Genomic DNA, 16,089 nt, shown 5'->3' on the forward strand with positions numbered 1-16,089 from the left:
ACAAATTCTTTATCCTATGCATATGCACACATATGTTGCACATCTGGGCTACAAACACACACACATGCATGCATGTGCACACACACACACACACACACACATATATTTACCTAATAACAGCCCTGTTGGCTCCTCCCTCTGCTTTCTTGGTGTTGTGGAAAGGAATGTATTTTGTCCAGAGGCTAGGGATCCTGCAGGATTATTTCCTTCTGCTTGTTGGTTTTAGAAGTTCAGGGCTTGAACATCAGGCAGGGGAAGCTCCTTCTACACTGTGCCAGCCCTTACCAAGGGGAAATAGTTATTTGTGCTTTTGGCTATGGCCCATTCTTTTGAGCTGTAGAGTTTCCCACCTCCATGGATTTTTAGCTACAGAATTTCCCCCCACATTTTTAAGGCTGTGGATTTCCACTCTTCCTTTCTTGATTTTGTAGATTTTCTTCCCCTTGCTTTTAGGACAGCATTATAGTGTTGACACACATAATATTATTAATAAAATGTTTCTGTTTATAACACCCTTGGTCAGTCCAGACCTGGTATTCTTCTTATATTCAGTCTTTTCTTTTGAAAAGGTCAATCTATTCTTATTGTATTGTACACGTTTCTTTTTCAAAAGAACACAAACAGAAGGGTGCATTATACAGTTACAAAATCATAGAACTGTAGGATTTGTATGGAGTTGGCAGCCATCTAGTTTGATTCTTTACACTAAAGCTGGATTTACACAGGATCTCTAAATTATCCTATATCACTGATGTTAAAAAGCAACCTTTCCAATCCACCACTGAGCAGCTTTCAGAAATAGGAGGAATTCCCTTTTGGTGGCTAATATTGAACCATTCCAAATGGATTTCACCCACTGGCTAGCTAGCAGGGATGTTATCCAGAGTGCCACATGGCAGGTGTAGCAGTGAGAAGGATGGATCTTGTTTGATGCGATTGCAGACCATGGAAAAAATTAACAAAAACAAATCCAGCATTCCATTACCTCATCGGAATGAACTAATGGGGAAAGTTATTGGTTTAAGTGAAACCCCTTCCCATGGAAATACAATGGTCATTGTGAGAGAGTGAAGTGCACTTGCTAAGCTTAAATCACTCATTCATCTTTCTGTGCCTATGAAAACACAGCACAATCCCTATTTCTTTATCTTTACTTGGCAAAAGTTTATAATTTATTTTAATTGATTGCTTTACACATAGTGATAGCAGCAGGAGATGAAGAAAAGTAGGTGTGCGTTGCCAAAATATGCTGCAAGACAGACTGGGAAAGCCTTGCATCTTGGCACAGTCCTCAAATTAACAACAATATTGACCCTAATTGCCCTATAATTCTTGCGTGTGACATGTATTGCAAATTCCTGGTCTATCAGTTAGGAAGCAAGTAGAATTTTCTTTTTTTGTCAGATCGTTGACAATGCAGTTTTTTTCTTCTGTTTGTAAGTGCTGTTTCTGCCTGTCAATACAAGCAAATGTAAAACTGTATACAAGTAATGTGAGTGGCTCCTTTCCATATTTTGTGCAATCCACATATTAACAAGAAATAGGACCACATACAGTGTTCTACATTCTGTGAATATGTCAGCAGCATTTTGGAGTGATATTTTTGCATATCTAACGAGAAAGAATATACCACTTCATTTTGTGTGCTTTTATGCATTCTGGCAAGGAGTAAATGAAGTTAATAACAAGTTAAGGAACCCTGCCACTCTGTATTATAGAAGAAGCTTCCTGTACATAACAATATAAAATTGGCTGTGGTTGAGAATATTGTATTTAGCATTGCAAATTAGGCTGCTGTCCTTTTCCTACTAAGCTGCTCACTGATGATCAGGAATGCCTTATTTTCTCTGGAATTTTCCCAGGTGCTTTACAAATTGAAATTCTAAAGGGACTTCTGAAAGGCTGTAGCCAAATGAATTACATTAGTCTGTGATATAGGTAGAACTGCCAGATCCAGAATGGAGCCAACCTTCTCTAGCCTGCAGACTTCCATTGTCACTTCAGCCCTCACCTGAAGCTCTGGGATAAAACCTTGATTTATGGGAAGCTTATACAGACCTGGCACAGAGATGAATGACATACAAAAATGATGACAGTCACTACCTTATATAAAAGAGTGAGCCTTCTGTATTACTTTTACTTAGCCAGGTAGTGGTGCTCTTATATATGGAGATCCTTTATTATCCTACTATTCTTCATATTTTCTGTCCCTGTGTTATGGAAGATATGTATGTAATCTAGTGATTTGTAGATGCTCCTGAGTTTGTAATCATAGTAATGCAGATTGGCTAGGTTTTTTACAACTTAGAAGCAAGTTAAGAAATGGGTCTGTCATTCTGGTATGTCTCTGTCCTTTCTGGATTTGACAAATTAAATGGATTACATGATTTGATTTTCATGGAGGGTTTGTTCATGCATGGCCATTTTGGAATCACAGACTTCCATGACTGATGGAGGTTTTGAGTTACTTGTTGTTTCTGTCCTTGTTTGAAAGCTACAGAAAGAATATTCTGTTCTCTAATAAGCAGCAAGCGGTGGGGAGGAGAAATGACACAGAGACTAGGTTCACACAATCACTGCAGCCCACCATGGTTTATTTAAGCCATGCTGGGTTGCTGTGCATGCCAGTGGCCATTTTGAATATTCATTCACCAGCGGGGGGTTGCCTTGGTTTGTCGTGTCATCCGAACCCGGGTGGCAGTGGTTGTTTGAGGGTTAAACAACCCTCAAGTAAGCCATGGTCTATTTTAGGGTTATACTCACAGAAAAAAGGTAATATCCTAAACCACACAAAAAAGCCACCAAACAAATAGGTTATAGGAAACTGACAATTCTAATAAACAATTAAAAATAAGGTTTTAATAAAATTAGTTTGTTGTATCTTAGCAATATAGTTTTTCTGATAGTAATTTTAGGATTATTTTATTTGTACTATGTTTTAAGCAATTGTTCTCTCTGTATCCTACATGGGTTTTAAGATTTAATTTTTTTGGCTTCTTGGTATGTATGTGGCTTTAAAATTTCTTAGGTTCCTTGACTCTGGGAGCAATGCGTTTAGCATTAGATAGTGATGGGTACTCACCCTTTGCTAAATTGATAACGCACCTGCACTAAGCTTTGATTAAGGCCCTTATTTACTAACCCACATTACAGGAGTAGATGGCTACTCACAGCATCCAAGCTGTATGGTGGAGTAGGTTGTAGTGTTAAAAATCTTCTTCTTTCTTGGAAGAGAGCTAGAGCTAGATACAGTCCTACTCAGTATATATTGATGGAAGAACTTTACCATCTTGGTAAGAAAGCCTTAAGGGTTTATAGCTGGTGGGTTGCTCCTTTTGTTGCAAGGGATTTTTTTAAATTTATTTTTATTGTGGTGTAATAAGCTGGGAATTTTCATCAGGTGTTTTGCCTTATTATGTTTGAGGTACAGGAGGAATTGTTTAGACTCCCTTATGCAGCAGGCGTACATACATTCTGCTTTGTAAGAAGCCAACAATCTTACTTGTTTAAAAACTGTTGGTAAATATACCTTTTATTATTTTTAATGGGTGTTTTTTTTAGCTATTTTACTAATTGTGTCAGGGTTAATATTTTGAATATATTTAAACCTGTTTATTTTTGTTTTACAGGCTTTATGTAGAACCTCTGCAATTATGAGACATATTTTGTAATTGGTGATTATATGGGCTGTAATTTGTTTATTTTTTCACAGATGAAGACCGTTTAGGTCAAAACGCATATGGGATAGGGTTATTTCAAAATGTGTATATCCCAGATACAGATACCAATTATTATAATACATAGTAGGGAATAGTTGAGGACTGTTTCTAGATCTATTGTAGAGTTATTCCTTTGGGGCTGGCAGCATAAAGCTTTCAACTTACAAGCAGAGATCCTATAAGTTATAGTAGTTATCCTGTACTTCTGAATCTGAACACATGATTTAAGAACATGCATTTCACCATATACAATACGACTTAAAAGCTAGGCACAAGAACTACCATATAGTTTTATTGAGTCACCTTGTAACATAGAAATTATCATAACTAAAGGTCCTCAATTGCTTTTCATTCTTAATGGTTATTTTTATTACTATATTGTGTGCATATATATAATAACATTGCAAACATTTTAAAGGATAAAAGATTAAATATGTAAATATATAAAATTATAGCCCTTTCATGTTACTCTGCCCTGTACTAGCCTTAGACTTTTTCACACCTGATACAAGTCAAAATTATCTCCTACTTTTTAAATTTAAAGTATTTTTTTAGATATCACAAACACACACACATGTTAGTTTTTATTTCATATTAATCTCTAAAACATGACAACAGATTCCAGTTGTCTGGAGAAGGCTTCCTTATCAGTCTTTACTTGGCATCATTTGCTGAGATGCATTCATCTTACTCTTCTCTCAGTATGGCAAACCCTGTGGTTCCTGGGGGGAAAAAATCTTCCTGGCCTTCAGCTATATTTCAGAAGATGTGAAAAAGCTGTGGGCACATGAAGAAAATTAGCATAATCAGTAAAACAGCAGATAAAAAGGAAGAGAGAGTTATTTGCCCTAATGCTAGCAGTTCCAAAATATCATTGCTCTTAGCTTGCTGCTGTATGTCTCGTGGGAAGAGCCAATTTGACCATATACATGTTGATAATTTCCCAGAACAAAAACCAGGAAAGAAGCACAAAACTGAAAATGAATGCAGGAAGAGGAACTAGGTCTCAAGAGTATCAACAATCAAAATGTATCACAGTCCTAAGTCTTTCAGAATGATAAATTCCTTCTTCATGACCAAAAACATGGCGCAAGAAAGATAGCCACCATTTCTGCAAGCAACTTCAGCGTGTTTTCATAATATGAAAGCCTAAGACTGCTCTTAAAAAAGGAACTTACTATTTCAAAGCACGTTGGACTACAACACTTACTCAACCTTACAACAATCACGTTTGTAAAATCATAAAGTGCACAATCCTATGCAGGTTTAGACAGGAAAAAAAGGCCTACAACTGGGGAATGCTGGGAGTTGTAGGACTTCTTTCTGTCTCAACCTGCATAGGATTACACCTTAATATTATTTTTGAGAAGGCTGCAGCTCAGTGGTAGAGCACATGCTTTGCATGCAGAAAGTTTCAGATTCATTCCCTAGAATCTCCAAGTAAGGCTGGAAAAGGCTTCCATTTGAAACCCTGGAGAGCCGCCACCAGTTAATGTTGACAATACTGACCAATGCATCTTACATGGACCAATGGTCTGACCTGGTATAAGGTAGCTTCTTATGGAATGGAACTTGAGTAGAAAATCATGACTTACCATGTTTTACTCAAGTTTGATGCCAAATTGGAATATTAAAGATTTTCCTTATTTTGAGGGTTAGTAAATGTTGTGTAGTGAGTGCAAGACTGACCATTTATTTGAACCCAAATCTGTAGGATACAAGTACATCATTTTAGCTACTGGGCATTTCTGGTTGCTGGATATGCATACTGTTGTGAGCAAGTATATAACACACTACCTATTTCTATTTTTAACACAAGTAAGAAAATATGTTTGATGGCCTGTCTACTTAGTAGAAAGATATTCAGATCAGTATAAAGGTGTGTTTTACTTGGACTGACCTAAGTAATGCCCAAAATGAACCAGATATGGTGGTATGAAAGAATTATAAAGTTGTGCTACCAAGATTTCTGTGGTGTATCTTTCAAAGATAAGATTAAATTAATAAGTAATGTGCAAGTTTATTTGAAAGTAAGTTCCACTATATTCAGTGGTGCTTGTTTACAGGTAAATGTGCATAGGATTGCAGTGTAGGGTAACTTACTTAGAAGCAAATGCCATTTAAAAGATTGGGATTTACTTCTGAGTAAACATTGTTAGTATTAGGTTATAAACATAAGTGTTTCGTCTATGTGAATATATCACTCAACATGCATGCAAGAATGTAAATATCACTTGTTTTAATATTGGCCCATGCCTTACTTTACTATTGGTCCCTTGTTTGGGTATTGTAACAAAATGAAGCATTTGAAACAGAGTATTTTCCCCTTTCTTCCTGTGTTTAAAAAATGGGTTTTACAGCTGCTTAAATGTCATCTTTAAGTGTTTCTAAAAATGCAAGATTTAAGGGGCTGGATTTGGAGATGCCCTTTGAGTAGCTGCTAGCTATAAGTGGACAGGCTTTCCCCCACTTAAACAAAAACTTTGCATGAGAAAAGAGAATTGAAGTTTTGCAGAGTGCTGCTATTAGTATAGTGGTGGGCAACTTGTGGCCCTGCAGATATTTTGGCCTGCAACTCCCATCAGAGCTAGCCATTGGTGAGGGATGATAGTTGTAGGCCAAAACATCTGAAGCACAAGGCATTGCACAATCTGTTGTATCTGTTGTGTACTACATAAGGTTGTTATGTGGGCTTGGACTAAGTCCGTGTTGCAGGAAATCTTCTGCTAGTTCTTGCGCAAGAGTTTGCAGAACAGTCCCACTGTCAGAATTTCTTCCACTCACATAATTTCTGGATCCAACCCAAAATGTTATTATAAAACTTTAATATGTTTCATTAAAAGCTGTACATATGTAACCTTGTTCATTATTAACAAACATGCTTAACAAGTAATATCTTTGGTCATGAATAATGTGAATTTGAAAAGTAGCATTTTCCATTTGTTGATTAATGATCGACCTGTACTCCCCAGCTTATGCTAATACTTGTAGTGTGTTAAGATAAGGAATCTCCACTATATTAAGTATCAAAATTATGTTCCTATGTAATGTGATAATAAAGACCAGCCAGTATTCAGTTGCTGCATTGCAAAAGAATTAAGGTTGTAGGAAGAACTTTAAAAGGAGAAGGTGGATCCTGTGCATATTCCTGCTATAATAGGAACAGGATTAGAACAAGGGCATGTGGGCTGTTGCAGCTATTGCGGAAAGACAGAAAAACAGAAAGAGTAAGGACTGACCTTATGTTGAGAACTGGAGATGAGTAATTACAATACGTTGTAAGAGTAAGAGGCTTGCTTTTGATTTGAAGAAATAACGTTTCTATTTTTGTGTTGGGAATGTTTCCAGTATTTCAGCACTTCTGTTTCTTAAGAAAACCATTTTTTCTTCTTTGCTAAGTGGTTGTTCATAGTTAGTGTGTTCCCTGGTGTCAGTCATCATCATGTTTCATGGGCCCCAAAACCAATCAATTCACTGTGTGCTTCCATGGTCTTACCAGTAAAGGTATTTCCAACAAAATATAGCTCACTTTCCCCTTCTTATTCTGGGTGGGCCACACAGACCAAATCTTAAATTACTGTGATGTTTGTCAATGTGGGGGGATGAACAAAATGTACAAGTACAAACATTTTGGGCTGTAACTAAAAAAAAAAAAAAAAGCATAACAGGATAAGCAGATAATCAGTTGCTTCTCTGAAGCTCTTATCAGCTTACTGTGAAAATAGCTTTAACTGACAGAAGAAGAGGATCTTGAAGACTAATCTATTAAAGATCATATGAGGCTCATTTATTTGTTGTGAAGAAACATTAAAAAACTAAAAATTTCCAGAGGGGTAGCCGTGTTTGCCTGTGGCAGCAAAAACAATTCTTACAATTATACATTCTTGCATAAGCTTTCATAGACGCTGTCCTCAAAAGCTTATGCCAGAATAAATTTGTTTGTCTTTAAGGTGCCACAAGACTCTTTGTTATTAAAAATTTGCCATCTGTGACTTCTGATAAAAGCATTGTTTTTCATTGTTTGTATTTCTAATTCCTTGGAAGCAACATGGCTGCTGATGATCCATTAGGGATTTGCCTGTAGTAATTTAAAGTCAGACAATAAGGGTGGCAATGCTGCTATGATAGATTTCGTTATCAAAGAAAGACGTAGGGATATATCAAGAAATTGCTATGAGGCTAGTGACAAAATATGTTTGTTTTTCAGATCCCCAGCTCAAGGGTATAGTGACCAGGTTATATTGCAGGCAAGGCTACTACTTGCAAATGCACCCCGATGGAAGTCTGGATGGAACCAAGGATGACAGCAGTAATTCTAGTAAGTGATTGCCTTAGGAAACTATTCAGCTCTCTCACACACACTGTTGAATTAACCATTTCATGATGTGCCTGCATGCATCATTGTTTTCTTTTAATGGCTTTTGTTGTTTTCTGATGTGCATTTTTTGTAAAAACTGTTGTTGGAGACATTTAGAAAAAAACACCCTGCTTCAGAACTATTAATGAGAAGAAGCATCTGATTTCAGAAAAATACTGAAGCTACCCATTGGAGACTTACGATCTGCTTCGTATTGAGCAATCTAGTTTCAAACATGTCTAAAATACTTGCTAATTTGATAAGAACCCCATTTCCCCTACCTGGTTTCAGCAGAGTCTATGCGTATTAGGTAATGGGCAGCCCTCCTGACATATTGCTAAGCATACCAGGCCTTTAGTAGTTAGTATAATAATAACAACATGAAAAGGCTTCCAGAGGCAACAGTGCTTTATGAAAGAGGACTATCTTAATATTTCAAGGATAATTCAGCCCCAGCCAGAATTTGGCAATGGATTTGAGGGTTTGTAAGCACAATTTTGATGGCAATTCACTGCTGTATTTCTAGAGAATTCTGACATGGAGAGTAGGGATGTACGGACTGTGTAGACTCCACTCCGTCTGTGCTTCGCGGATTGTCAGGGACCTTTCATTCCGTCATCCGCCCATAGACGGATGCAAATAATTTTTTTCATCATGCTGAAAAATACACAAATAATTACGTAGATATTTACGTAAGTATTTGCATAATTTACCTCAGTACGTAACATGTAGTGTATTGTCCCCCATTCCATTCAACATTTCCTCAGGAGAAACTTACATATTTTTTTACGGATTTATATGATCATCCAAAAGTCCATGGACTCCACATGGCCTAAGGGGGGCGCCCCACAGCAGATTCCACAGGTTGGATTCTTAGAAATCTGAGCTCATTGTAATCCATCTTGACTTTCTCCAGCATCCCTAATGGAGAGCTGAGCACATCTCAAGCCTGCCATGTTTTCAGACGTTCCCTCATCTTGGTAGAGCTGTGCAGTCCTATAGCCTAGTCCACAGCTGCCTAGCCTTGCGTACAAGAGAGCTGTTTCAATTCCTAAGCACAGCCTGACCCAACTGTATGGGAGCTGAGCCAGCCTCTTTATATATCCTCCAGGCATATGCCTCCTTTCTCAGCCCAGTGTTGCATTCATGTCCTCTTTTGGGGGTTCTCACAGGCATCTGACTGGCCACTGTTAGAAACAGGATGCTGGTTCAGATGAATCTTTATTCTATTCCTGCAGTGCTGTACTTATGTTGTTGTGTGGGCAGGGCCTGAGGGCTCAGGCTAGGCTCAAGGACTGCGCAGATCCCTCATACCCAAGGCCAGGGAGCCTACCTTTATACGTGAGGCTCAAGGACTGGTCAGCTGCCCATGCCTTAGGCTAGGGCAATTCCCACAGCCTCACTCCATAGGAAATAGACAAGACATTCTTGGATTTCTAGTGGAAAGACTTTTTGCTTGACCTACAGGCTTTGCTGAGGTCATACTGATGCTGTCAGTTCACATCTTTGCTTAAAGGCTTTTACAAAGGCATAAGGGGGCACTAATGGTGCATGTAGAATAAAGCACTCCTCCAAATTTTTTCAGAGTATATGTATGTATTACTTCTTAGAATTTGAGAACTTTACAATACCAATTTGTTTAATGAAAATGGTTCACTTAAATAAGCTGGAATGAAATTACTAAATAAATAAAGTTTGGGCATCAGAATCTCTGCTCTTAACATTCACTTACATTTTCTAGTACTTCACTCACAGATACAATTGACCATATTAACATCCAGACTGAGCTGACAGCTAGTTTCAGGTCAGCCCAAAGTCCTTTAAAAGAGGCCGGGGGGGGGGAGCTTTAAAAAGGTACTTTGGGCAACTGTATTTTCTGCCAGTATTTTTTTTTATTATTCTAAAATAATGTTTGTAAGTACAAAGAAGCTCCTTACTTTTCCATGAAAAGGTGAGCTGGCCAGTCCTTTCCTCTGCTGTATCTGTTGGGGTGCATGTGGAACTTCACACTGTGTCTGCTTCAGCATCATCCTGTCCCAAGGAAGCAGTGCAGCAGAACTGTGTAGCTACACCTCATCTGCCATTAAATATGAGACTTCGCCTTTACTGCATTAAACACTTGGGAGGCTACTCTAGTTTCCATATGATGGGTGGCAATCTGGCCCATTCCTCCATGCTCCCTTTTTTTGTTTTGAAAAGGGGATTTCCTAAAATACCATCCTTAATGCTTCCCCTTTGCTCTCCTGGAATACCTGCTTCCGTGTATCTCCATGGGATACTCCAGAGTTTGGAGTATGGGTGTGCATGAAGGAGGGTGATACATTAGAATGGCAAACAGATTGAGGACAAAAGTGTTCTTAGGGCAGGCCTGTCTCGGATGGTGCTGTTCTTTGTTGCCACAGCAAAGTTCCAACATGGCTGCATTGCCTGGGGATCTGAAAGGAGGGCATGACATTGCATCCATTGGCATAGGTTAGGCAGGTCAGTGGGCATCCTGCCATACGGTTACCCCAGTATGCATACACAGATGAGTCATTAACTGTTCATGAGCAGCTGGGGTCAAATACTGATCCTGAGCAATGTAGTGTTTTAGTAACATTAGAGACAGTATTTGCTGTGGTGCTTTCAGGAATCTTCCCTGAATTTATTTAGTGTTACTCAGATGAAATGCAGGCTATTAAAACATACATATAAGGCTAATGGTTAATACGCTGTTTACTTGCAGAGAAGCAGCAGCCTGCTTCGGGCTTCAAAAATCTAATTTCTATAGTGCAGAGAACCTTAGTTGTAATAGTTGCCCTTAAATTACCAATTCATGTTCTTTCTTAGTTGTCTTCGAATACCACAAAGGTTTAATGAATGAATGTAAGTTTTGCAAAATATTTAATGTGAGTGTTACTACCATTGGTCTTTGGCATGTAGCTTGAGTCACATTCATCAGTTAAGATGAGCAATGATGAACTGTTCCAAAATGCATAGTAGGACAATACTTTTATTAGGACCAACCAAAATATCTCAAAATAGCATGCAAGCTTCCAAGCTTTTCCAAACTCTTCAGCAGGCTGGATGTTAAGCAAAGCAGAGGTGAGGCAAAGAAAAAAAGAAAGCTGGCTTGGTGTTAAAAGCCATAAAGTGTGCATTGCTCATAGTCTTTAAGGTAAAGTGTAGGAAGACTTAGTTGGATTATACAAAAAACAAAGGCAGTCATGTGCCCATAAGAAAAAAAAATCAAAATCCATATAATGTGTAATACCTTTATTAGGCCAACAAAGAGCTTTCAGTGTGGTGGCCCCCTTCCTGTGGAACTCCCTGCCTTTGGAAGTCAGGCAGACGCCAATGTTGTGTTGCTTCTGGCACGTCCTGAAGACATTGCTATTTCAGGAAGCCTTCCTTGAGTGACCAGCCACGGTTTATTAAATTCATTCTTACCAGAATTTGTTTCTTTTAAACATGTTTTGATTGTTCTAACATGGTGTTTTATTCTTTTATCTTTGCTGTTCACCACTCCAAAATCTTCTGATGTGGAGTGGTATATACATATTGAAAATAAATAAAACTCAAAAGATCACAAAAATATGCAAGCTTCCAGGATCTTCAGATCTCTTCATCAAGCAAGATGTTTCAAAAAGCAGGTTGGCAGTGGGGGAGGTGATTTTCCCCCACCCACCACCACCACCCTGCTTTTGTAACATCTCTTGCTTGATGAAGAGATTTGGCCTAATAAAGGTATTACATAATATGGAACAAACATAATGGCTGATAGCCCATTTTGTAAAGCATAGCAACCAGCAGTTTACTGATTCTGTCTCCAGCATACCATTCTTCCCTCCTCACACCTTGGACATCCTCAGTGTATTAACTAATTGACCACATTATTTCTCCTTTGTGAGAAAATATGCCCAAGGTGGATTTTGACTCCACCAAGGTGGGTTTTGAGATCCCTTCAGTTGCTGTTTATTGTAGTTGTCTCCATGCTGCAAGCTGTTTGGGTGTAATAGCTTGCTGGGCAGATCAGGGCATGTTGTGGACTACAAATATGATCATATGACTGAAAGGGATAAAGAAATTATTATTATTATTATTATTATTATTATTATTATTATTATTATTATTTTGGTGGGAGCCAATCTGGATCAATGTTAGTACAGGTAGAAATGTTTTCATCTAATTTAAAGCTGTTACTAGTATTAAGAACAGAAGAAGAGTGGTGCTGGATCAGACCAAAGGCCTGTCTAGTCCAGTGTTCTGTTCCCACAGTGGTCAACCAGATGCCAATGGAAAGCCCACAAGCACGACACAAGTGCAATAGCACCCTCCTGCTTGTGTTCCACAGCAACTGGTATCGTGAGGCACACTGGACGTAATATACAGCCATTGATAGTCTTATGCTCTGTGAATTTGTCTAATCCCCTGTTAAAGCCACCCAGGTTGGTGGCCATCACTACATCTTGTGGCAGTGAATTCCATAGTTCAACTATGCATGGAGTGACCTTCCTTTTATATGTTCTGACTCTCCCACTACTCATCTTTATCTGATGACCCTGGCTTCTAGTATTAAGAGAGATGTACATTCTCCTCACCATGTATAATGTTATACACCTCTATCATGTCCCCCACCCCTTTGCTTGCCTTTTTTCTAAGCTGTAAAGCTCCAAATGTTGTAACCTTTTCTCAATGGGGAGATGCTCAAGCCCCTTGATCATTTTGGTTGCCCGTTCCTACACCTGTCTTGAAAATCTACTGTCTTGATTTCTAATACCATCATTGAACCTTGTTGTAATCTGACTGCAGTCCTTCAGTGTATTTAGAGACAGAATTTGAGTATGGGGCTGTTCGCATGACACGACAGCCCACAGTGAGGCTGCAGCACATGTGGGGTGTGTACGGCTGCCATTTTGAATATGCACCCCCGCTTGGGGGTTGTTGTGTCATGTGAAACTGGTCTGTTTTAGGGTTATGCGAGGGTTATTTAACCCTCGCATAACCTACAGTTGCTGGGTTCACACAACACAACAACTCCAAGTGGGGGTTGCATATGCAACTTGGCTGGCACTCACGGGCACTGCAGTTTGTTCTGGGATGAGAACGATGAGCTGTGGCGTGTCATCCGAACCCTGTCTTGTGTAACTGTGCATAGGATTTTAAATGTTGCTATTTAAAACCTATCTGTTGATCTATCGATCTGTTACAACCCATAGAATGTATATAAAATGCCACAATGCAGGTTTTTATATCTGCAAAATCTTTTGTACATTATTTTTATGTTCTTCTTTGCTTACCTGTAACAGATCTTCTTTATTTTTACAGCATTGTTCAACCTTATACCAGTGGGACTTCGAGTTGTCGCTATCCAGGGTGTAAAAACAGGCTTGTATATAGCCCTAAATGGAGAAGGGTTCCTTTATACATCAGTAAGTAGTATGCCGTGGCTATTGGTTGTAAGTTATTCTTCTGCAATAAGGCAGATCTAGTTCACAGAAAATCTTACAGGATTTAAAAGGATGAAGAATAAGAAGATACTATGTGTGGACTCTAAAGACTTGAGGGTTTAATAAAAAGATAGAACCTTCATATGAGAGTTTTGGACTACTGTCTTGAAACCACTGAAGTTATGCTTGAGATACTTTCTCATGTCATGTTTGTCATGTTGAGGCCACTGCAACAATGTGCTTTCCAGTGCTACAAAATTAGCATCGGAAGGTCTGGACCGCAAAGAAATTGCTCATGCTGGTGCAATGAGGAGTCACAGCAGGGACTTCTTCCATGTGGCCTGAGGCTTCTGTTGCTACCTTTGTGATATGGGAAGGAGCTGTGCTGTAGCAGCTCCCATGCCAGCAATGAAACATGAGAAGGGGCCAGTTAATCATTCCATAAGATGATTTGACAGTAACTAGTAGATGCATTTCAGGCAATAGCTCTTTGACTTTGTTTAATATAATTATATAGCACTATGACTAGAGGCATATAGTTTAGCATCCAAATGATTTTGATATCCTGATTTTATTCGCTATGTTCCAGCCTCACTTATTCAGATAATTTGCACAAAATTCAAAGCAGAGGTGTAAATAAATAGAAATGTTGTTCAGGTAGAGTGAATCTAGGATTCCAAAGAAGAGACGTAGTAAATTCATATAATGATGTGTTTTGGTGAAACAAAGCTTGGGTAATGCTGTGTATACATTATTCTACATTCTTTTAATTATATAATACTTGAAGATGATGGATTTTCCCCAAGGATGTAGTTTTCATGATTAAAGGCAAGAAAACCTTCGTGTTAATAAACAGTAGACAAGATCCAGCCACATTGAATCACACTGGAGTTCCATCAGTTTCAATGGTTTAAGCACATGCTTGCCTCTTCCACTGAAATCAAAGGAATTCCAGTGTACCTCATTTTAACTAGATTGTTCCAATATTTTGTGCAGAAAAAAATAATTGTATAGCATATATTACCATGATTCAGAAATAAATTCAAATGGTAAATGTAAATTACCAGTTTCTTACAAGAGAAATTACGTTTTTAAAAACATGTAGCAAAAAGTACTCCTGGGAGTTATCACCTTGGGTCATGATGTAGCCACGATTGAGCTCATTTAATTTCCATTGAGTTGAGTGGGGGATATTTATTGAGTTGAGTGTGCTTAACTCTCCCATTGAATTAAAAATACTTAATTTTGGTGGGATGGTACCCTATGGTCCTGATCCAACTGTATGAACACAGCACCAGGCCACTGATAGTCTCATTAAGGCTTTGTGCATACAGGAACCTGCTGCTGGATGGGGTCATGCACTGTGGATGCAGCACATGCTTATTGATGCAGCTCCATGTCTGGCTAATGATACATGCACAGAAGCCTGCTTCCAGGTGTGTCAATGCCCCTGGCTGGAGTATAGTGTTTTTTACTAGAGGAAGCGCTTGATATGTCATTATGCTTTTTGCTTGTCTTATCTGAGAAGCTGCCTTGAGTTACCAACATAATAATTTATTTCATTTGAAGAAATGTTAGACATATTATCAAGCTTGGGATACCCTGCAGAAAAATATTCTGTTTTGAATATATGACAGTGCTCTGAAAGTTAATTAGGAGGAAATGTTCTAATAACTGAAATGTCATCAAGAAAATAAAGAGTGTTGCACAGCACCTCTCTGTCCTACATTGAAGCGTGGCGTATGGAATATCTGTGTTCTTTCGTATAACACCAAACGTGTATCATAGAAAAACTGCAACATAAAAGTCATAGAATCATAGAATAGTAGGGTTGGAAGGGGCCTACAAGGCCATCAAGTCCAACCCTCTGCTCAATGCAGGAATCCAAGTCAGAGCATCCCTGACAGATGGCTGTCCAGCCTTGTCTTGAACGCCTCTAGTGTGGGAGAGCCCACTACCTCCCTAGGTAATTTGTTCCATTGCTGTATTGCTCTAACAGTCAGGAAGTTTTTCCTGATGTTCAGCCAGAATCTGGCTTCCTGTAACTTGAGCCCATTATTCCGTGTCCTGCACTCTGGGATGATCGAGAAGTGATCCTGGCCTTCCTGTCTGTGGCAACCTTTCCAGTACTGGAAGAGCGCTATCATATCTCCCCTCAGTTTTCTCTTTTCAAGGCTAAACATGCCCAGTTCTTTCAGTCTCTCCTCAATTCTCCTCATAGGGCTTTGTTTCCAGTCCCCTGATCATGTTTGTTGCCCTCCTCTGAAGCCTCTCCAGTTTGTCTGCATCCTTCTTAAAGTGTGGTGCCCAGAACTGGACACAGTACTCCAGATGAGGCCTAACCAGTGCTGAGTAGAGGGGAACTAGTACTTCCTGGGATTTGGAAGCTATGCTTCTATTAATGCAGCCCAAAATAGTGTTTGCCTTTTTTGCAGCCACATCACATTGTTGGCTCATATTCAGCTTGTGATCGACAACAATTCCAGGATCCTTCTCGCTTGTAGTGTTGTTGAGCCACGTATCCCCCATCTTGTAACTGTGCATTTGGTTTCTTTTTCCTAGGTGCAGAACTTGGCATTTATCC

The 16,089-nt window shown here is 38.9% G+C and overlaps 1 protein-coding gene across 4 annotated transcripts in view; it reads left to right on the forward strand.

The window, feature by feature from the left end:
• Positions 1–16,089, forward strand: part of FGF14 (fibroblast growth factor 14) — a 456,868-nt gene that overhangs the window by 342,389 nt on the left and 98,390 nt on the right. For all 4 annotated transcript variants that reach the window (XM_084841808.1, XM_084841807.1, XM_084841805.1 and 1 more), the window contains 2 exons: positions 7,927–8,037; positions 13,384–13,487. In XM_084841808.1, coding sequence (XP_084697934.1) covers positions 7,927–8,037; positions 13,384–13,487 — 215 coding nt within the window. The remainder of the gene's footprint in view (positions 1–7,926; positions 8,038–13,383; positions 13,488–16,089) is intronic.

Source organism: Heloderma suspectum, chromosome 3 (genome assembly GCF_057233095.1).
Source record: "Heloderma suspectum isolate Gila_16-S chromosome 3, 16-S_ref, whole genome shotgun sequence".
NCBI lineage: Eukaryota > Metazoa > Chordata > Lepidosauria > Squamata > Helodermatidae > Heloderma > Heloderma suspectum.